Source organism: Camponotus vicinus, unplaced genomic scaffold, assembly GCF_025532165.1.
Source record: "Camponotus vicinus isolate PSW18456_S1 unplaced genomic scaffold, iyCamVici1.0 SCAF_3, whole genome shotgun sequence".
Lineage (NCBI taxonomy): Eukaryota > Metazoa > Arthropoda > Insecta > Hymenoptera > Formicidae > Camponotus > Camponotus vicinus.
In genome coordinates this window covers 25,050,346-25,068,127 of record NW_028141967.1, presented here as the reverse complement: position 1 = coordinate 25,068,127, position 17,782 = coordinate 25,050,346, and the positions used below count along the sequence as shown (strand labels likewise).

General features: G+C 45.2%; 2 protein-coding genes across 6 annotated transcripts in view; both read right to left on the bottom strand.

The window, feature by feature from the left end:
* Ipk1 (Inositol phosphate kinase 1) overlaps positions 1-17,782 on the bottom strand; it is a 73,639-nt gene that overhangs the window by 23,957 nt on the left and 31,900 nt on the right. The window lies entirely within an intron of this gene.
* Positions 2,062-9,693, bottom strand: LOC145969316 (protein BTG2). The gene has a single exon (XM_083095335.1). The coding sequence runs from the start codon at positions 8,813-8,815 to the stop codon at positions 8,204-8,206; it is 612 nt and encodes a 203-aa protein (XP_082951461.1). The 5' UTR covers positions 8,816-9,693; the 3' UTR covers positions 2,062-8,203.

The following is a 17,782-nucleotide window of genomic DNA, read 5'->3' as shown; positions in this document are numbered from 1 at the left end:
GTTGACCTCCACGACGACCATCATCGCCGATGGTGGCGACGGCGACGACGATTGCGGCTACGGCGCGGTTCCCTCTTCCTCGAGTACAATAATTCGCCGTCATTTCGCACGCCTCGACTTTTTCTTCGTTGTCTGCGCGAGACCATCTTCTATCTGTTCCACATCGAGTCAAGAGAGAGAGAAGGAGAAAGAGACTCCGAGAAACCTTAAGAATGCCCGACCGGGTTGTTGAACCGGAGAGCGCAGCCACGACGACGATGCTGTAACGCGTGTCCTTTAGGCGGATCCATTAACCTTTTCTCATCCCGTAGAGTATACGAGTTCCCGAAGAGCACGAAACGATAATTTCAGCGAAATCGATGCGCGAATCACGACAACGAAATCGTCAGCTGTTGCGCGACACATCGATATTGTCGATGCGAATAACTCGTAGAGATGCAAGGAGCAGGAAATTTGGACAATCATGTAGCGTTATTTCATTCCGGCGATAGCATCGTTCCATTTACCACTTTACTTGAGGCGTCCTTATTCTTGCCTGGCGAGTCGGCTCGATCCTCGCGACTCGATGAGAGAGCGCGCACATCTGCAAAAATCGCGTATCGAATTTATTCGTCGTCATCGATTCCCTCCTTTCTATCGCGTATTCGCGGCAACGCAACAGATTTCAATATCCCGGTCTGTCGACTCGATTAGATTGTCGACGATTAACTGTCCAGACGAGAAGAGTAGCAATTAAAACTAGTTCTCGTTTCATCTGAACTGAGCAAAACTCTCGCGAAACATGTACGAGATGTTGACTCAACGCATCAACTATGTAATTAAGCGTCAAGTTGCAAGTAATGTTGAGGAAAAATGTAAGAAACAACGATATTGATAAAGTCGCGATATAATTTTAAATAAACATATAAAATTATCTTGTTCCTTCCCTACAGTTTCCATTGGAAAAATCCCATTTGTATAATCAAGATTGAAAATTATGCAATTGTTGTCTTCCGTTCGTAATTTTGACAATTATTCTTCTAGTATCTTTCGAGGAGCTCGAATAATAAAAATTGCGTGAATCTTCAAAGCGGAATATCTACGTGATGTGAATTAAACGAGACAATTATTCCATTCATTTGATTGAACGAATAATTACAGATTAATTCACTGTCACTAATTAATAGACAATCGTTAAGAAATAATACTCTTCTTGATAAATGATTAAATTCGATCCAAATAAATTAAAGTCTCGTTGCGTTATAATTATTTTTCCATCCATTCGTTAAATAAACCAACAATGAGAAGTAATTTTGAAAACTAATCGCTAATGTGTGTGTGTGTGTGTGTGTGAGTCACGTTCTCGGAAACGCACACACGTAATATCCATATATAAAACAACAAACATTTCAGACAAGTGTCGCATACGCAATTTTGAGTTTATTACACGTTTTCTCGAATTATCTCGATCGTGGTATTTCCAAGAATAACTGTATCGAGAATTTCGAGAATGCGATGGAAAGTATCACTCGCTTAAATTTGCGTTCGCCCACATGCGTAAAAGAAAAAATGCGTGCTATTTATCGCTCCGCAAGTGTTTTTCGCAAAAGCGCAATTGTGCGACGTGAATCGCTCTATCGGAATTGAGGATAAATCATCGCTATTCGGCCTCTTTAAATAAATGTCCTTCGCAGAATCGTAATTTTTATCGAAATTTATTTGACAAACAAAGATACGACGCGCTAATGTATGTTGAATAATTCGAGGAACTTTATCACTATGCTCTCTCTCTCTTTCTAGCAAATGACGTTACTCCGTTATTAAATATTGGCGCATATTTTTAAAGTTTATTGCATCTGTCACGTACTCGTGGATGCGTGAGAGGGAGAAAATTTAGAAACATTAAAATTTCCACTTGTTCGCAAAAACTACGCATATTTCCGACCAATTATGTCGATGCGCAAAAGATGACGTAAACTCTCGCGTTTCTACGTTATCATAAATATTGAGAAACGGTGCACGCTTGGTAAGGTAAGGTGATAATTGGGATAATGACGGGCGAAAGTGATCGACACACGTGTCTTTTTATATTCATGAAATTTCATAAGCACGAGGCCCTTTGTTTTTATTATCTCTGTACAAAAACAGTCGAAAAAATTATAGATTTTCTCTTTGTTAAAGATTTAATTTCTTCTGGAGTTCACGGCATATGTACAAGCGGGAAATAATAGCCATCGTATAACCTAAAAACTAAATATATAATTATACATTGATATAATAGATATAATAATTATAATTCATTATAATTAATAGTAAATCTACGAGTCTACAGATTCGAGTATGTGTGTCGAGTGTCGCGTATCCGCGATTCGTGTATATGTGTGTATCGAATGTGTGTGTGTGTGTGTGTGTGTGTGTGTGTGTGTGTGTGTGTGTATGTATGTATGTATGTATGTATGTATGTATGTATGTATGTATGTATGTATGTATGTATGTATGTATGTATGTATGTATGTATGTATGTATGTATGTATGTATGTATGTATGTATGTATGTATGTATGTATGTATGTATATATGTATGTATGTATGTGTATAATACTCGTGGACATGCGTGTAGACTTGTTTAAAGCGAATTTTATACAGAATTCATCGAGTGGCGTTTCGCTCGCAGTCAACGCGCGGAAATGAGTGGGATCTTTTTTATATATATGTATATGTATTCGCGCTCTCCTTTCGTTCTCTCCAAATAGTGCGCTATCGGCCGACAGGGCTGCCGAATTCGGATCTCGCAAGACCACGGATCTCGCTCGATATCTCAATCCTCGTCTCTTACTATTGTAATTAATGTCTCAATTCTCGTCTCTTACTATTGTAAAACTAAACGTGTGCTAAACGAAATCGCTAAACGAGTTCGCTAATCGATTCGTACGAGTAATTCGTCATCGCAATTATAACGACAGGCTAGAAGCCTACCTGAATCGAATTGAGCACCCCTGTCGAACTAGGCACACATACACACTCTCTCTCTTTCTCTCTCACGTTTTCTCCCTTTCGCGCTGCTCTCTCTCATCTTTACATCTTCTTACGTGGTTCCGATACCTCAAACCCCCGCTGTACCAGCAATGTTACTTCACCGAAAATTCATCGCTCTTCCATCTCCCTCTCTCATTTCTAGTATCCATAAAAAACGAAAACCGATTTTTCCAAAGAAAGGGAAAGCACTCGACGAAGAGCCGGCCCTCGAGTTCCGTTTCTTTCGCCATTGCGATTCTTTCTCTACGCGCCGTTTGGCCAAGGAGGAAGAAAAATCAGCAAACGAGACAAAGACTCGATCGATATGCAGCAACGCGCTAACGCGATGATTCGATATTGGAGCGTGACACGATGAGTTGTTTCTCGAGACGGACTTTGGATCATCGGCAGGACCGATATACAATCGATCGAAATGAATCATAGCGACTAAATTCAACGATACAAACTTATAGCTGACGGGGATAATTTCGTAACAACGATAAAAACGAGATACACTTTGAATCGGGATACAATACGTATAATGTATTCGCTGTTCGAATAAAAGCTGATTTTTATCAACGACAATCGGTTTCGTAATTTAACTCGATTCTTCTTTTATATTGCATTAGCGTGGATACAATAGAAACGAAAAAAAAAATGGTTGGGCGCGATTGATATTAACACTATAGCCCCAAACGATAGAGAGTATCTTTCTTATCGCGATGTTTCCAACGTCACGCTCTTTTCATTCGTTCAAGCACGTTGTCGCGTCACTCATGACACCATTGCAATTTGAGTAATTATAATCTCGGCGATTGCACATTTTCTTAAAAAAGATTAAAACGATATTTGGGCAGATTTTTTTTTCCAAAATCATTCAACGTAACATCTTATTGCGAGCTTCCAAGAGAGATTTCCCTTCCCCCCCGCCTCCATCTCTTCACTCTTTTTTTTTCTCGTTCACACATACGCGCTACCTTTCGGTCTGGCACATACATACACACGCTTTCTCTCTTTCATAAACTTTCTCCTCCCTTCTCTCGCGAATCCTCCTCTCTCGCGGATCGAATCATACTTCTTTTTTTATGATTTATCTTGATTTTATCTCGTTTTATTTAAAAAAATACTGAATTAGTAACCAAGCTAAAATCACAGACTTGCTGGTGCCTTATTCCAGCGGGTTTGTACAAATTCCTCCTGAAGATTTATATATATATATATATATGTATACATATATAATATATATATAAATATGTAATATATATAATATATATAGATATATGTATATATGTATATATATATATATATGTATATATGTATATATGTATATATATATAATTACAAGATATATATATGTATATAATTATGTATATATAATATATGCGCATATATATTTAGTAATTACAATTTATTCGCGCGAAATAAATGCTCGCATTCTCTTCTTTCGCTCCTTCTCCCTCTCCCTCTCTCTCTCTCACTTTTTGCTTCACCGCATTCTCTTTCTCTCTCATTCTTCCTCAGCATTTGTATCGATATTTATATGTAGCTTTATACGCTTATTAATGTGAGAATAGGTAAATAAAAACGAGCGCGCCCTTTTCGATCCTCGCGATTGCATTTCCCGAAACGGAAATCGAAAACAAAGGGAAAGGAACGTATCTTGTCGGCAAAATAATCGTCGAAGGACGACGCGGCGAGATCTCTCGCACTTTCTCTCCGGCCTCATCCCGCACTACTTTCGACAGATATATGGGAGATCGTTGATGCTTCTAGATAAAATACGGACTCCTCGATACGTAAAAATGAAGGAAACGATATCTAATCTCTCTTTCTGATCCACCTCTCGCCGATATCACGTATAGTAAAGAGCCCTTCCCCGGTTCTGACGTCACGTGTAACGGCTCAAAATAACGAAAGCTTTTTTTGGATCGATCGATCCGCCAACTAATGAATACACGCGACGATAGTATCCATGTATATATATATATATATGATGGGAGTCTTGGATTACTTTGGCCAATCACACGTGACGTCAGTGTCGAAGCGCTGAGGAGTTATTATAGATGAAGCGAGAGTGACTTATTATTCGGTTGTCCTTTTGCTGTTCGCAGACGCGTCGAGCGATTTGAAACGAGTCGTCGATCGATATTCAGAGATACTCAAATTGCACTATTCGCCATCAGCTTTGATGATGAATCGTCTTTTACCTGGATGAAACTTTCTACTTTGGATACATGTAAATACAAAGAGAGAAACAATATCGTCGACAATTGTATCAAAGTGCTACGTGAATTTTGAGCCTCGATTGAAAGCGCAAAACGCGTTCGCGAACAGAAATTCTTACACGTAATACATACATGTACCATTTACATACCGGTATCTATAGTAAGCGCACACACCGCTCGTGTTTAGGTCGTTACATACGGAGATTGCTTATATTGTCTCTCTTTCTCTATTCTTAGTATAATCACAGACATGGTTTCTATAATTGCTACGTACAGAGCCTTCCCTCATTCGACGCCGAACACGACAAGTTCTCTTCCCTCCCCCATTTCCCCTACCTTTTTCCGTCCCTCCATCTCCTTCTTTCCATTATCCGTTCGATCTTTCGCACATACACACGCGCATACATTCGCGTATACTCGTTCTTTTCATGCGCGGAGACTCTCACCTCTGTTCTCTCACGCGCTCTCGGGAAAACTGAGAAAAATTTATGCGCAACGAAATTTTGCATCAGCTTCAATTTTATACATTTTATTACGTGTAGAATCTGTACAGAAATTCGCGTTGCATCTGCGGCAACAACGACCGACGGATCTCTCGGATTCTCGTCGTTGTATCGGTTCGTCAAGTAACGGTAATTGAACAAATCTCGATGCCGCGAGCACGAAGCAGACACATGATTAATCGAGCAAACTCGATTATTATTATTATTATTGTCGAAGCGCGCGAGCGACGTATTGGATGAGCGCCCACATGCAGGTTCAATTATTCTCTCTCTCTCTCTCTCTCTGAATCATTCCCAACCTTTATTGAAACATTCACAATCGTACGCCATACATCAAGCATTTCACTTACCGAGACCGACTCTCCATAGTAAAATATACGCCCGTGTGCCTTCCCGTGGATAAAATCACAGTAATTTTATACATCGTGTTTTCTCTCGCTTTCTTTCACATCTCTCCCTCATTCTCTCTCTCTCTCTCTCTCTCTCTCTCTCTTCACGCGAAAGATAATATACAATTCGTCAATTGTGTACACGCCCGAGGACGATTTCGCTCGTCCTCGTACGTATACATGGTGCTCTATATAACGCTTTTATATATATATACATATATTTATATATATGTACATATAAATTCGCGCGCTATCGTGACATTTGTACGTGTTATGTGTGTATGTACATTTAAAAATTTGACTCGAAATTTCTGTCATTGAAACTTGACGCTGTCCAATAGTCGAAATACGCAAAGTTTTCACTGTCGATAGCCAATCTCTAAAAAAATAAAATTTACAAATGTAAACCGGATTTGAATCCTTCGTTATCGCAACGCCACATTTTTCTAGAGGTTTATACTCGACTTTGAAAAAACCAAAATTACTGGATAAATGATTCGCGCGAGGAGATGTAGTGCGTTATAAATTTAATGCTTTTATTTTCACAGACATTTCTCCGAAAAGTTAACAAAGAATAAATTCGACGGCCGTTATAATAGCAACGATCGCCGATGTGTGTCTTTATTTTTTTGCGCAAATGTGTCCATGTGTATGCGTGGCACGGTGATAATCCGCATCGAAATGCGTGAGATTCCAAGAAATTGTCGACAACGAGAATTGTGGAAAACGATCGACTCTCGTTCCGTTTCTTTGCGGTTCTTAATTTTAAGATTAATTTTAAGATAATTTGTACAAAAAGATCGATGCAACATGGAAATGGGCAACGGCTACAACTGTTGCGAGAATTAAATTGCAAGTAGCTTTTGACGCAAACGACAAACACTTTTGTTTTCTTCCGTACACTCGAAATTACTCAAATATTAATAAATTGCATATCATTCGGGATGTGACAAAATGGATACCGTTGCTTCTCGTCGAAAATTACGATTGATACTCATGATTTACGATTCGATCAAATATGTACAAGGCAATCGATCGCTTCCCTCTCGCGTGCGTCCGCGTCGTAAAATACTCGTCGCTCGGTACGTACGAACCTTAACAACTCCGAAATGCGACGTGACAAAGTACGTGGAAGAAAGACGCATTCGAAAAGGATGCGAGAGACAGAGAGATGGTACGCGTATACGTGTCTGTATCGGTGTGTGTGGGTGTGTGTGTGTGTGTATGTAAATGCGTGTACGAGTACGGTTCCTTTACTCCCTCGAGAACGGAGGGGGCGGTGAGGCTGGCTGGTCTTCGTTGTTCCTCCCTCGCGCGGTTGGTGTTGTCACGAGAGACACTCGGAGGTTACGCTGGTAGAGGAGACGCTGAGATCAATTAGACGGCTGTGCCGAGAGAGCTTCGAGCTCGCTCCGTTTTTCCTCGCCGCGACGTTCTTTTCCCATGGAAGAAAAAGATTGCTCGCCGATCGATGGAGCGACGATCCAAAAGGAACTCGATCCAGTCCTCTCGTCGACTCTCACTCGTGGCTTTTGGCTTCCTTTCCTCGCTTCGGATCGGTCGTCGAGAGAACGCGTTCCTCTTGTCCTTGGCGCGCAAAGAGGAGGATCGGGGGTGCGCGAGACTGGACTAGAGTCGTTCGAGTCGAGCGACGCGCGTGGACGAGCTCGCGTTCCCGAAGGATGGACTCTCCCCGTTAGCAGGAACTGGCGCGAAGGAGGGCGCGGCGATGACGCACCGACGGCGATGACGGACCGTCGCTCGAGGATGTCGTCGAATCGCGGAGCTCGGCGAGAGAGAAGGAAAGAGGCGACTCCTCGCCTCGCCTCGCCTCGCCTCGCCTCGCCTCGAGGCTCTCGGTGCACGGAAGAAAAAAAGGGAAAGGAAAAGAGGAAAAATGAGAAAAAAGATCGCAAGGAGGACGCACGCACGCACGCGGTTAGGGGGGAGGTCCATGAAAGATCGAGCGCGCGCGGACCTACTCGGTCCGACGCGACACACACGGGATATCACATATCACGAAATGTACGTGCGCTTAATTACATTATTTCGAGAGCGTGGACGCGAGCGGCGCCGGCGGCGAGCCCGGCGATTCAGCTGGAGACGTACGCGGCGATCTGCTCGCTAAACTGCGGATGCTCCAGTAACAGGGAATCCTTGCAGCTCTCGAACTGCTGCTGTTGCTGCGGCGACGGCTGCTGCAGTTGCTGCTGCTGCTGCAGCGGCGGCGGCAGGATCGGCGCCTGCTGATGCTGCTGCGATTGATGGTGGTGCTGATGCTGATGATGATGCGGCTGCTGATGATGATGCGGCTGCTGGGACGACATCTCTTCCGGATTCTCGGGCTCGGTTCGCTCGTACAGAACGCAGATGGAACCGTTCTCGCCGATTCTGTACGACACCTCCGACGGGTCGATCCACATGGTCAGCTCGCTGGGGAAGAGGCTGTGCAGGACGGTGGGCAGCAGGCCGACGTTGGCGCCGGCTTGCGCGATCACCGGGTCCATTTTACCGTTGATGCGGATGCAGCGGTAGCCGGAGCCGCGATTCGGCCGATCCGGGAACCAGTGATCCCGGTAACGGTGGCGCAACACCTCCGTCAGCGATGACTTGAACATCTCCAGTTGCCGTTCCGACAGCTGACCCGCCTGCAGGCGCAGCAGGTGCACCAGAAAATCCGCCGCCGACACAATTTCCAGTCTCATGGTTGATTACCCAGGGCGAGAACAGAGGGAATGGATATAGAGTCGGAGTAACGCCGACAACGCGCTCCGTGCTCCGTTCCTCGGGATCCAGGGACGCGCTCCGACTTCCTTGTCCGCGTCGATTTATCCTACACTTTTGCGAGCGCGATACGAGGCGAGACGCGCGTGTCACGGGTCACGGCGCGGCGGTGGCGCGGAGTAGTAGGCTCGACGGCGCTGATGCCGAAAGAATCGCACGGTACCAGTTACGACAAAATGGCGTCGCCGCCACGTTGCTGCGTAGCACTCTACGGCGCTTGTCGTACGTCCCTGTCGTCGACCCTCCAGCGCGGATGAGCTAACCGCCGGAGCGTCCCACGAGGATTCCCGTCGACGGCGCGGCGACGACGATCCGGCGCACAGTTGCGGATGCACGCGAGGATCGATTTTACGGATGAGCGGGTGCGCGTCTCTCTCGTCTCTCTCGCTAGCGCTCCTCTCGCTCGCGCTCGCGCTCGCGCTCTTCCTCGCGCTCGCAAATTCGCCTTCTCGACGAGCTCTAGGCTTCTTCTCTCCCGCTTCCACTTCCGCTCCCGCTTCCGCTCCCGCTCCCGCTCGCTTCGGACCGACAACCCGCGCTCGTTACGCTCCGTTTCGCCGGATCGATTCTGACACTTTGGACCGATCGAGGACCTGGCTCGATCGCGACGCTCTCGATGTCTCTTCAATTCCACGATCGGCTGTCTCTCGGCGAACCTTCCACTCTTCTCCCTCTTTCCGATCAAACTTTCTCACGACGCCTTCGACCGACGGCTCTTTCTCTCTTTCTCTATCCGACTCGCGGAACTCCCGCACGCACCGACTGCCGACGACTTTCTAATGGCAGCGCTCCCGACGACGGCGGAGGTAGCCTCGTCCCTTTGTTCGGGCGACGTCGGCGCGGAGGGGGGATTCGTCGCGCGGCGCCGACCAATCGGGCGTCGACGGCGCCCACCTCGACGCCGCGTCACGTGACTCGAGCGCTGCGCGCGGTCGCTGCGCGTCGCCGCCACCGCAGCTGCGTCCTGCGTCCCGCGTCCCGCGTCCCGCGCCCAGAATACGGGCCGTCTCGTCTGCGCGCGTCAGTGCCTCTCAAATCCAACGTAAACACCGAGCCACTTCCATCCTTTTATTTATTTGCCACGCGAATCTGGACGCTCCGTTATGAGAACCGAACGTTCGCTCGCTCACATTTCTACATATAATTCGACTATATCGTACACGTGCAAAACGGATCCGTTTATGGCCGACTCTGTCGTTTCTCTTTTCTCTCTCGGATATTTCACCTTTTATACAAGATTCGTCGTTTTAATTAAAAAGGGACGTCTATATCTCGAGTACGCGGAATGTTGCAAAAGCGTCGCGTGTCCTTCCAACGATAATAGTTTGAAACATTTTGTATATCGTGGCGCTATAAAAACGCTTCGAATCAAAACAGCGTCGAGTCGAACACGATAATCTCGAGATAAATTTGCGATACGATTTATCGTGTAACAAATTTATGGATTTTTCTCTATGTCTCTATAAATAAAGGTGAAAAAACGTTTCCTTTTCGGTAGTTTAAGTCGGCGAGTCTCGACTCGCCAAGATTGACAAAGAATACACGACTGTGGTTACTCGGCAATTGTGCAATATCGCGCAATTTCGAAATCCTAGTCAAATTCCTAGTACGAAGCGAAAAAAGGCAGCCTTTTGTTTGCTTTTATTTTGCAAACGTAGAATCCAAGCAGAGTCGCGGTAGTTTCGCGCGCATCTAATTGCTCGGGTCGATACAAGCTGTGAGCACCACTGACTCCACAGGTTTTTAAGTATGAACACGAATGAGGGAACATGAGCGCGAGCGGAGAACCAACGCCGACTGCTAGAGAAAGCGCGTAGGTTACAATACCATACAACTATATGCGAGCCTAGCGACCGGGTAGCAGCGCTGAAAACCGCTCCGTCCGACCCGAGATTTAGCCCGAAACTCGAACAACAACAAGCGGAGAGAAAAAAAAAGGTCCGACCCTGTTCCCGCCGAACCCTTTTCCCTTTGACGCGCGCCGAGTTTTGTACCCTTTTCAATCGACAAAAGAGACAAGAGAGAAGAAAGCGAGAGAGAGACACGAGAAAATTATTAATTCTCTTTTTCAGTCCCCCGTAAAATGTAAAGATTCGGAAAAACGCGCTATAAAAAGGTATTTTTGCGTGAAATAAAGAGCCGAGGGTAGCGGCGTTTTCGTCGTCGAGCCACGAAACGTCCACCGGAAGGCGAGGCGGAATTCGACGTATCCTCCCTCGCGAAGGTATGAAAGCTGATTCGATTCGCCAACCGCGTCGCTATGTGGAGCATTTCATTCGTAATTCCGGGAGTTTGCCACTGCCAAGTTGGCAACCGAGTGCCGATCGATAAGCACGGATTACCGTGTGGCCGGCTTCGTTTCCCCTCCCCCTTTTTCCCGCGTGGGGTGCGCGCGTGAATTTTCCCCGCGCCCTCCGGGAAAATGTACGCCGGCGCGGGACGCGCGAGTTTTTCGCGATAAAAATCGCGCAGTCGCCATTCGCGATAACTCGCTGCTTTCAGCAATTTTAGACAAATAAAATATAACTTTGTCCGACGACAAAGGTGGCTAAACGTTTAGGTGACGTACGTCACCTGCCGCGAAGCTGCGTAATCTTGCAACGACGTTTATGGGATCGTACGTTTTATCGTTTCGATATCTCGACGCGATCGACCGCTTCCGTTGCCATCCTCGCTTGCAAAAGTTGTCAAAGAAACGCTGAATTTGCGCGCCGCGGTGTCTTATACGTTTAGCGTCTCAATTTACCCTAAATTGCCATTTTCCAACAGCGAGATAAATATCCTAAATGCAACAACGCGTCGTTTTTTGAAATTTGTCAGTCTCCCGTCATTGCGGCCAAAACCCATCCGACGTGTACGATACGAAATGCGCTTTATCCGCGTATTCCGAGCGCGAAGAGAGCGAAAACGAACGCTCCGCGCCCCGCGTCCCAAATATGCCGAACGTGCAGCAATTGGCCGGGAGGGGTCGAGAGGGGCCGGGCACGGAAGGGTGCCGTATATTCAAATTACGGGGTGACCCTTCTCGAAAACTTGACGAAGGGGAGGGGCTCGGAATTACCGACGGTGGCGGTGTAAGCCGACGGTCTCTCGCCGGGAAGGTTCTCCAAAATCAATAGGGCCGGTTCGGGGCCTGGCTCGCGAATGCGGAACGCATTCTGTCCGCTTGAAAATCCGTCATCCCCGCGAAACTGCCATTCGCCGCGCCAAACTACCATTTTCTCGTGCCGCGCCGTGCGACGCGACTCGACTCGATTCGATTCTCGCCCCTTGGCTTCAGGTACCGAGGACCGCTCGACAAAATCTCCCGCGAAGAACGTGAGAAACTCTCGAGAAATCGGATGCGACGTTAATCGCGCGTGACTCGCTATTAGGGAGAGCGAAAAAAAAAAAAACAATTTCACACGAGAGAACGCGTATGGAGAATAAATTGCAATTTTAGGGAATCGTAAAGGAAAGAATATCCGTGCATCTTTGCGAGCGAATCGAATCGCGATCTCACGCGCTCGCTGTTATTTCGAACCCTTTGCGTATTAATTCAACATTGCCGATTCGGAGGGCTGAAAAATGACGCGAGACACGTTTCAAACGCACCTAGCGATCAAACAGGTTCGCGTTCGTTCGATTCAAACAAGACGAAAGCAAATTTTCTCGCTGCGACCTCGAGGCTCGATCCCGAGACGAGCGATTCGTCTTTCTTTGTGTCTAGATTCCTACCAGGCGCTTTTTCAACGAGGGTTGTTCTCGTAAAGCCGACATACGCCGTCCATCCGTCGCGGCATCCACTCGAGAGAATATCGTGCGCGATATAATCGACCAGCGAGAGCGTCTAATTTGAAACTCGATTCCCGGAATCGCTCCCTCCGAGAGGAACGAGAAATTGGTGGATGCCAGCTTTAGGGATCCTGGGAATATGTCGGCCACAAGACAAGTCGAAACACGTGGCCACACACATGTGTAGGAAATGTCAATGGTTAAAAAGAAAACCATCTCGGGGTAACTTTTTGTCACAAAATATCTTGATTTTTCGTATGGAGAGAGAAAGTAAGGGAGCTTTCTTTTAATCGAGAATAATGACTGCGCATTATCGTGCATGACGATTGCTAAAATGTTGCCTCGCTTGCGCGTGTTACAAGACGGCGCTGTCTCTACGAGTTTCACGCCGTATCCTAGAAACTCTATCTGAGGCCGTGCATCAGGACCGCTCCTCCGAGCGGCACGAAGCGGAGGCGGAGCGCGAACGGAGGCCAAAGATCGACGAGCCTGGAGGAAACGAGGATCTCGATTTCTCGGCCGCGCTCGAGTAGCGTTCCAAGCATGGAAAAGCTACAAGATGGGCAAGCGTATTTTAACAACGGTTTATCAATTTTTCCCAAAGCTGCGCATGGAAAAATGTAAAAATTCATGTCTCTGATGACTCGATAAAATTATTAATAACGTGAAAGATTCGGACATGTACGTTATTTCGAGAATAATGACGATTTAAATGTGCATTTACGACATTTAATAAATGCGTAAGATTGTTGGCGATTTTAAAAAATTTCCTTCTCTCGTTTCCATTCTTCCGCGAAACGTTTGAAAACACCTGAAAAAAAAAAGTATCGCGATGAATACGAGTGTAGAAACGGCAACTCGGTAATTTGCTAGCATCAGGGCCATCTAACTGTTTTGTAGAACCATCCTACTTTTCTTTCAACGGCGGATCGCGAGGTGCTCAACCTCTGCCCGCACCGATCGAGGAGTATCGATAAGAATCGATAGAAGAAAGCCTCTCTTCTGTACCTTTTTACGCTCGCGATTGCTCAATTTCAATCAAACAAGCGAATTGACGTATGCTAGATTAGACGAAAATATTACGAAATATCGCCTCGTAAATAATCTTTATCCGTCTCCTCGCATTCGTGCATTGCTTTAAATTCGTTCAAACATTTGTAAACAATTTTTTTCTTTAATTCATTATTGCACTCGTAAAATCTCTACATTTTGCGCGACATCATTCGCAAACTAGAAAAATACACCCCCGAGGCCGAGAATCAGGGGCCAAAGAGCGTCGTGGCCGAGAGAAAACGAGATCTCGATCTCTCGACCGGTCTCGAGCGATCGAAAATGGAGTCCCCCCCAGCCCCCGCAGCCTCCGCAGCCCCCGCCGCCGCCGCCACCGCACCGATCGAAGGAGCCCGAGCAGCATCACGGTCGGCTAACTGTTTGGTGGAGTGTCCCCCTTCCTTCTCCCTTTCTCTTTCTCTTTTTCTCTCTTTCTCTCTCCTTCTTTTTATCCCTGCCTCCCTCTTCCACTATCATTGCCCGAAGGAAACTCGTCGTTCTACTTTTTTTTTCGCTCTCCCTCCCCCTACTCTGATTGCAAACGGTGCTCAGTCACGGCATAAAGTCTGGACGCCGTTATCGCAAATTTTGCAATAATAAATCGAACGGTTATTGGATCGTAAATCGGACTCCCTCCCGGTTTCTGAAATAACCAACGCGCTTCTTTTGTCTCTTTTTTTATTTTATTTTTTTTTTGCGAATGGTGGCCTTCGATCCACAAAACAGCGCCTGGAAAAACGATACTTGTTCGCTTGAGTCATAAATCATTCTCGATCATGGCCGCGACGCTCAACGCAAATTCGGTCTCTCGAACAGTGAATGTTTTATTGCGAAATTAAGAAACGCTACAGTGCGTCATATTGTGTTGGAGGAAAATTTAGGCCGAGATAAAATTTATCAGGCAAGATGGGTCGCCTTCTTTTATAAACATTCAATAACAACGATATTGACAATGATTGATTCGTGACATGTAAATGTCGAGATCGGTTTACAGCGCGCGCGTTTAAACGATATAATCTTTATTCTCCAAAATCTAAAGAGACTAGCAACTCGATGTCATTTTATTACGAAAGCGCGTTATTTTTATTCGCAACTATAAATAAATGCTCCAAATTTTTAAATAATATTTTTTATACAATACACGATGAATATAATAATCGAGCAAAAGAATTGGGGCAATGAAATCATAATGCGTATGTTGAAAAAATATGCCTCGGTGAATACATTTATTTTGAGCGATACGACCTTTTCCACGCGTTTCGATATCCCGATGCCCGATACCGCGTACACGATGCAAAATTAATCGCTCGTTTCTATTCAAACAGCGATCGAATGTAGTATATAAGGCATCGATAGAATCGGACAAAGTCGGTTATGTCGCGAGGACTAATCGAGTGTCCCGCGGAATCGCACGTTTCGATACGAGACTTTCTCTCCTCGCTCGTGTACATTCGAATCGAAATAGCGGCGAATGGATTATCACGAGCGTGTGCTCTTGGAAAGTCGCTCGTTCGTTGTGTTTCGTTTGATAGTGTCCGAGGACGACGATACGCGCCGATCCTTCTACTGACCTGGAAAGCGACACTTGTCGACAATTTCGAAAGTCATACTCTTGGCTGATTCGTTTCCAAGATTATCGCAAAATATCTCTTCTTTTTTAACCATATTTGCATTCTAGAAATTTCAATAAATATCGAGATGCGAGATTTTTCTCCTCAAATTATCCCGATACATTTGTAATATTTAATTGCCTCTCTCTCGGTACGCGCGCACCGAGAAGAAACCTGCAATGAACCTGAGAAACTGCAATGAAAAATGCTCGCCTTGCGTCGAACATCTCTCGAGCGGGAAAAAAATTAATTTTTGCCTGCAAAATTTCCAAGAGCGTGGCCAATTAAAAGAGGCCAAGGGGCATGGGAGGACGCGCTAGTTTCTTGAACCGAGTAAGCGGATAAAAAGCTATCATCGCGCCGCGAGAGAACGATGCTCCGTTATCAGGATGGATATAACGGTGATGATAATCCGTTTCTCAGTCGTTTCTTAAAAGCGTTGCGATAATGCAATGTGCATGAGAACGAGTACAGAGAGTCGAGATATTCAACAAGTCGCAGAAACCTACTTTCCAATATTATCCTTCTTTATAAAATCGTATTTTTAACTTGTATTCTCGGCAGAAAATAATTTCTCATTTCGAAGAATTCTTTTAGAGAATAGAAAAAAAATGTATCTCGCCCATCTTCCTTTTAACAGTACAATAGTCGTGTCGTCTAGTTGTCTGTGACTGTGCGAGCGATAAATTACAAGTCTACGCACGAGCCGCACGCAAATTATCCTTTATCCGAGCGGTACATAATAACGTAATCCGCGAAAGCGACGATACGCCGTGACTATTTAAAGTAATAAGCGGATAGGTCAAAAAGATCATCGACTCGTACGAAAACTCTCGAGGCCAGGAGACAAATCATCGCTGTCATCGGGACGCGCCGGCGTGCGTTGCCGTTATATTGCTTTAGCTTTGGTTCGTATTCGTTCGAGGCGAACTTTGCGGAGGCAACGATACGAGGATTTAATATTCGTTTTTAACGCACCCGAGAGACCAGCGTGCGTCAGTCGCGAAAGAGATTCCTTCTTTCTCTTCGTCGTTAATGTCAGACGCGAGCGCTACCTTGATCGATGAATGACAATTAAAGCTACATTTAACGCGAAGGAATGGAACCAATTGAATAAAATTATCTTCTTTTATTAAAGATGGATTTATATTTCGAGTAGCGTGCAACACGTGCGTAACAATTTCCAGATACGGTTCGCGATATAAACATACCGTAAAGTCAATTGCGACAACTTTTATTACACGACAAAGACACGTTGCAAAGATTGAAGCGGCGCGATTCCGGTTATGCTCGCGATATCAATGTAAAGTATCGCCATCCTACACAAGTATTTTATTATATGGAGCCGTATAATAATAGAGAATAAACATATCAATTTTCGCTGCTAGAGTATAATCATCTTAAAAATTTCCGTGACCTAGATGCGAGCGATAACACTTTTTTCAAGATAAAAAGATGATTAATTCATGCTTTTCTTATGAACCGACAAACATGAAAAATTTTCTACGAAACCTTTTTTGGATAATAATTTATATAACGAGGAGTCTGTTAAAAAATGTTAAATGTCAGTTTAAACAATATTATGTGCATAGCTCAAAGATGAGTTAAAAATAAAAAAAACTATCCACATCTCCCTTTCACCTCTCGTAGACTTTAATATTTTACAATTCATTCAAATTGAATCTTGCCCTGCGTTCGATATGATTTTCAGAGATATCTAATTTGACACATTGTTAAATAATTGACGAGATACAATTTCGCATTGCATTATTGGTTATATTTCCAGCCACGATATGAAATCCCGCGCCACGAGTGGATCGCGCAATGACGTTCGATTAGCATTTCGAGGATTCGATTATGTCATTCGCCGAGATTGGCTGGAACGAGCTCTCGTTCGGGGCAATCAATTTTTATTATTAATAATTTACACCCCACGTAAGCCCGTGACCTATTGCGAACCCTTCCCGCAAACGCCTCGTTTGCGTCACGCGTCTATTTTATGGTGGCCTGCCTGCCAGCCAGCCTATCGCAGAATCAATCCCGTCGACAATTTATTTTTAAACAAAATGCTCAAACACGACCACAACGTCTGCCTATTGGCGCGCGAGAGAAACGACTGATGCCCCATCAATTTGTTGCGTTCGCAGCTTACTTGTAAACAAAGTCGCCGACGCGCACGGAGCCAACGAGAACGTTTGCGACCCGATACGCCACAACAGTCTCCATTTATCGATAAAGTGTCGTCGGCGTGAAAAATTTTACACAGTTTGTGCAATATACGATGGCCAATATCGCTCCAATTTTTTCAAATCATTCGCAATCATTTTTCGACGCAATTGTTTACAATTGTTTTACGTTTCTCGCGGGCTTTAAATCGCGCGAAAACAATCTTGGCGATTTACCCCGGGTAACGAGGGAAAGGAAACGGGGGAGACGGAAAAACAGCGCGCGCGG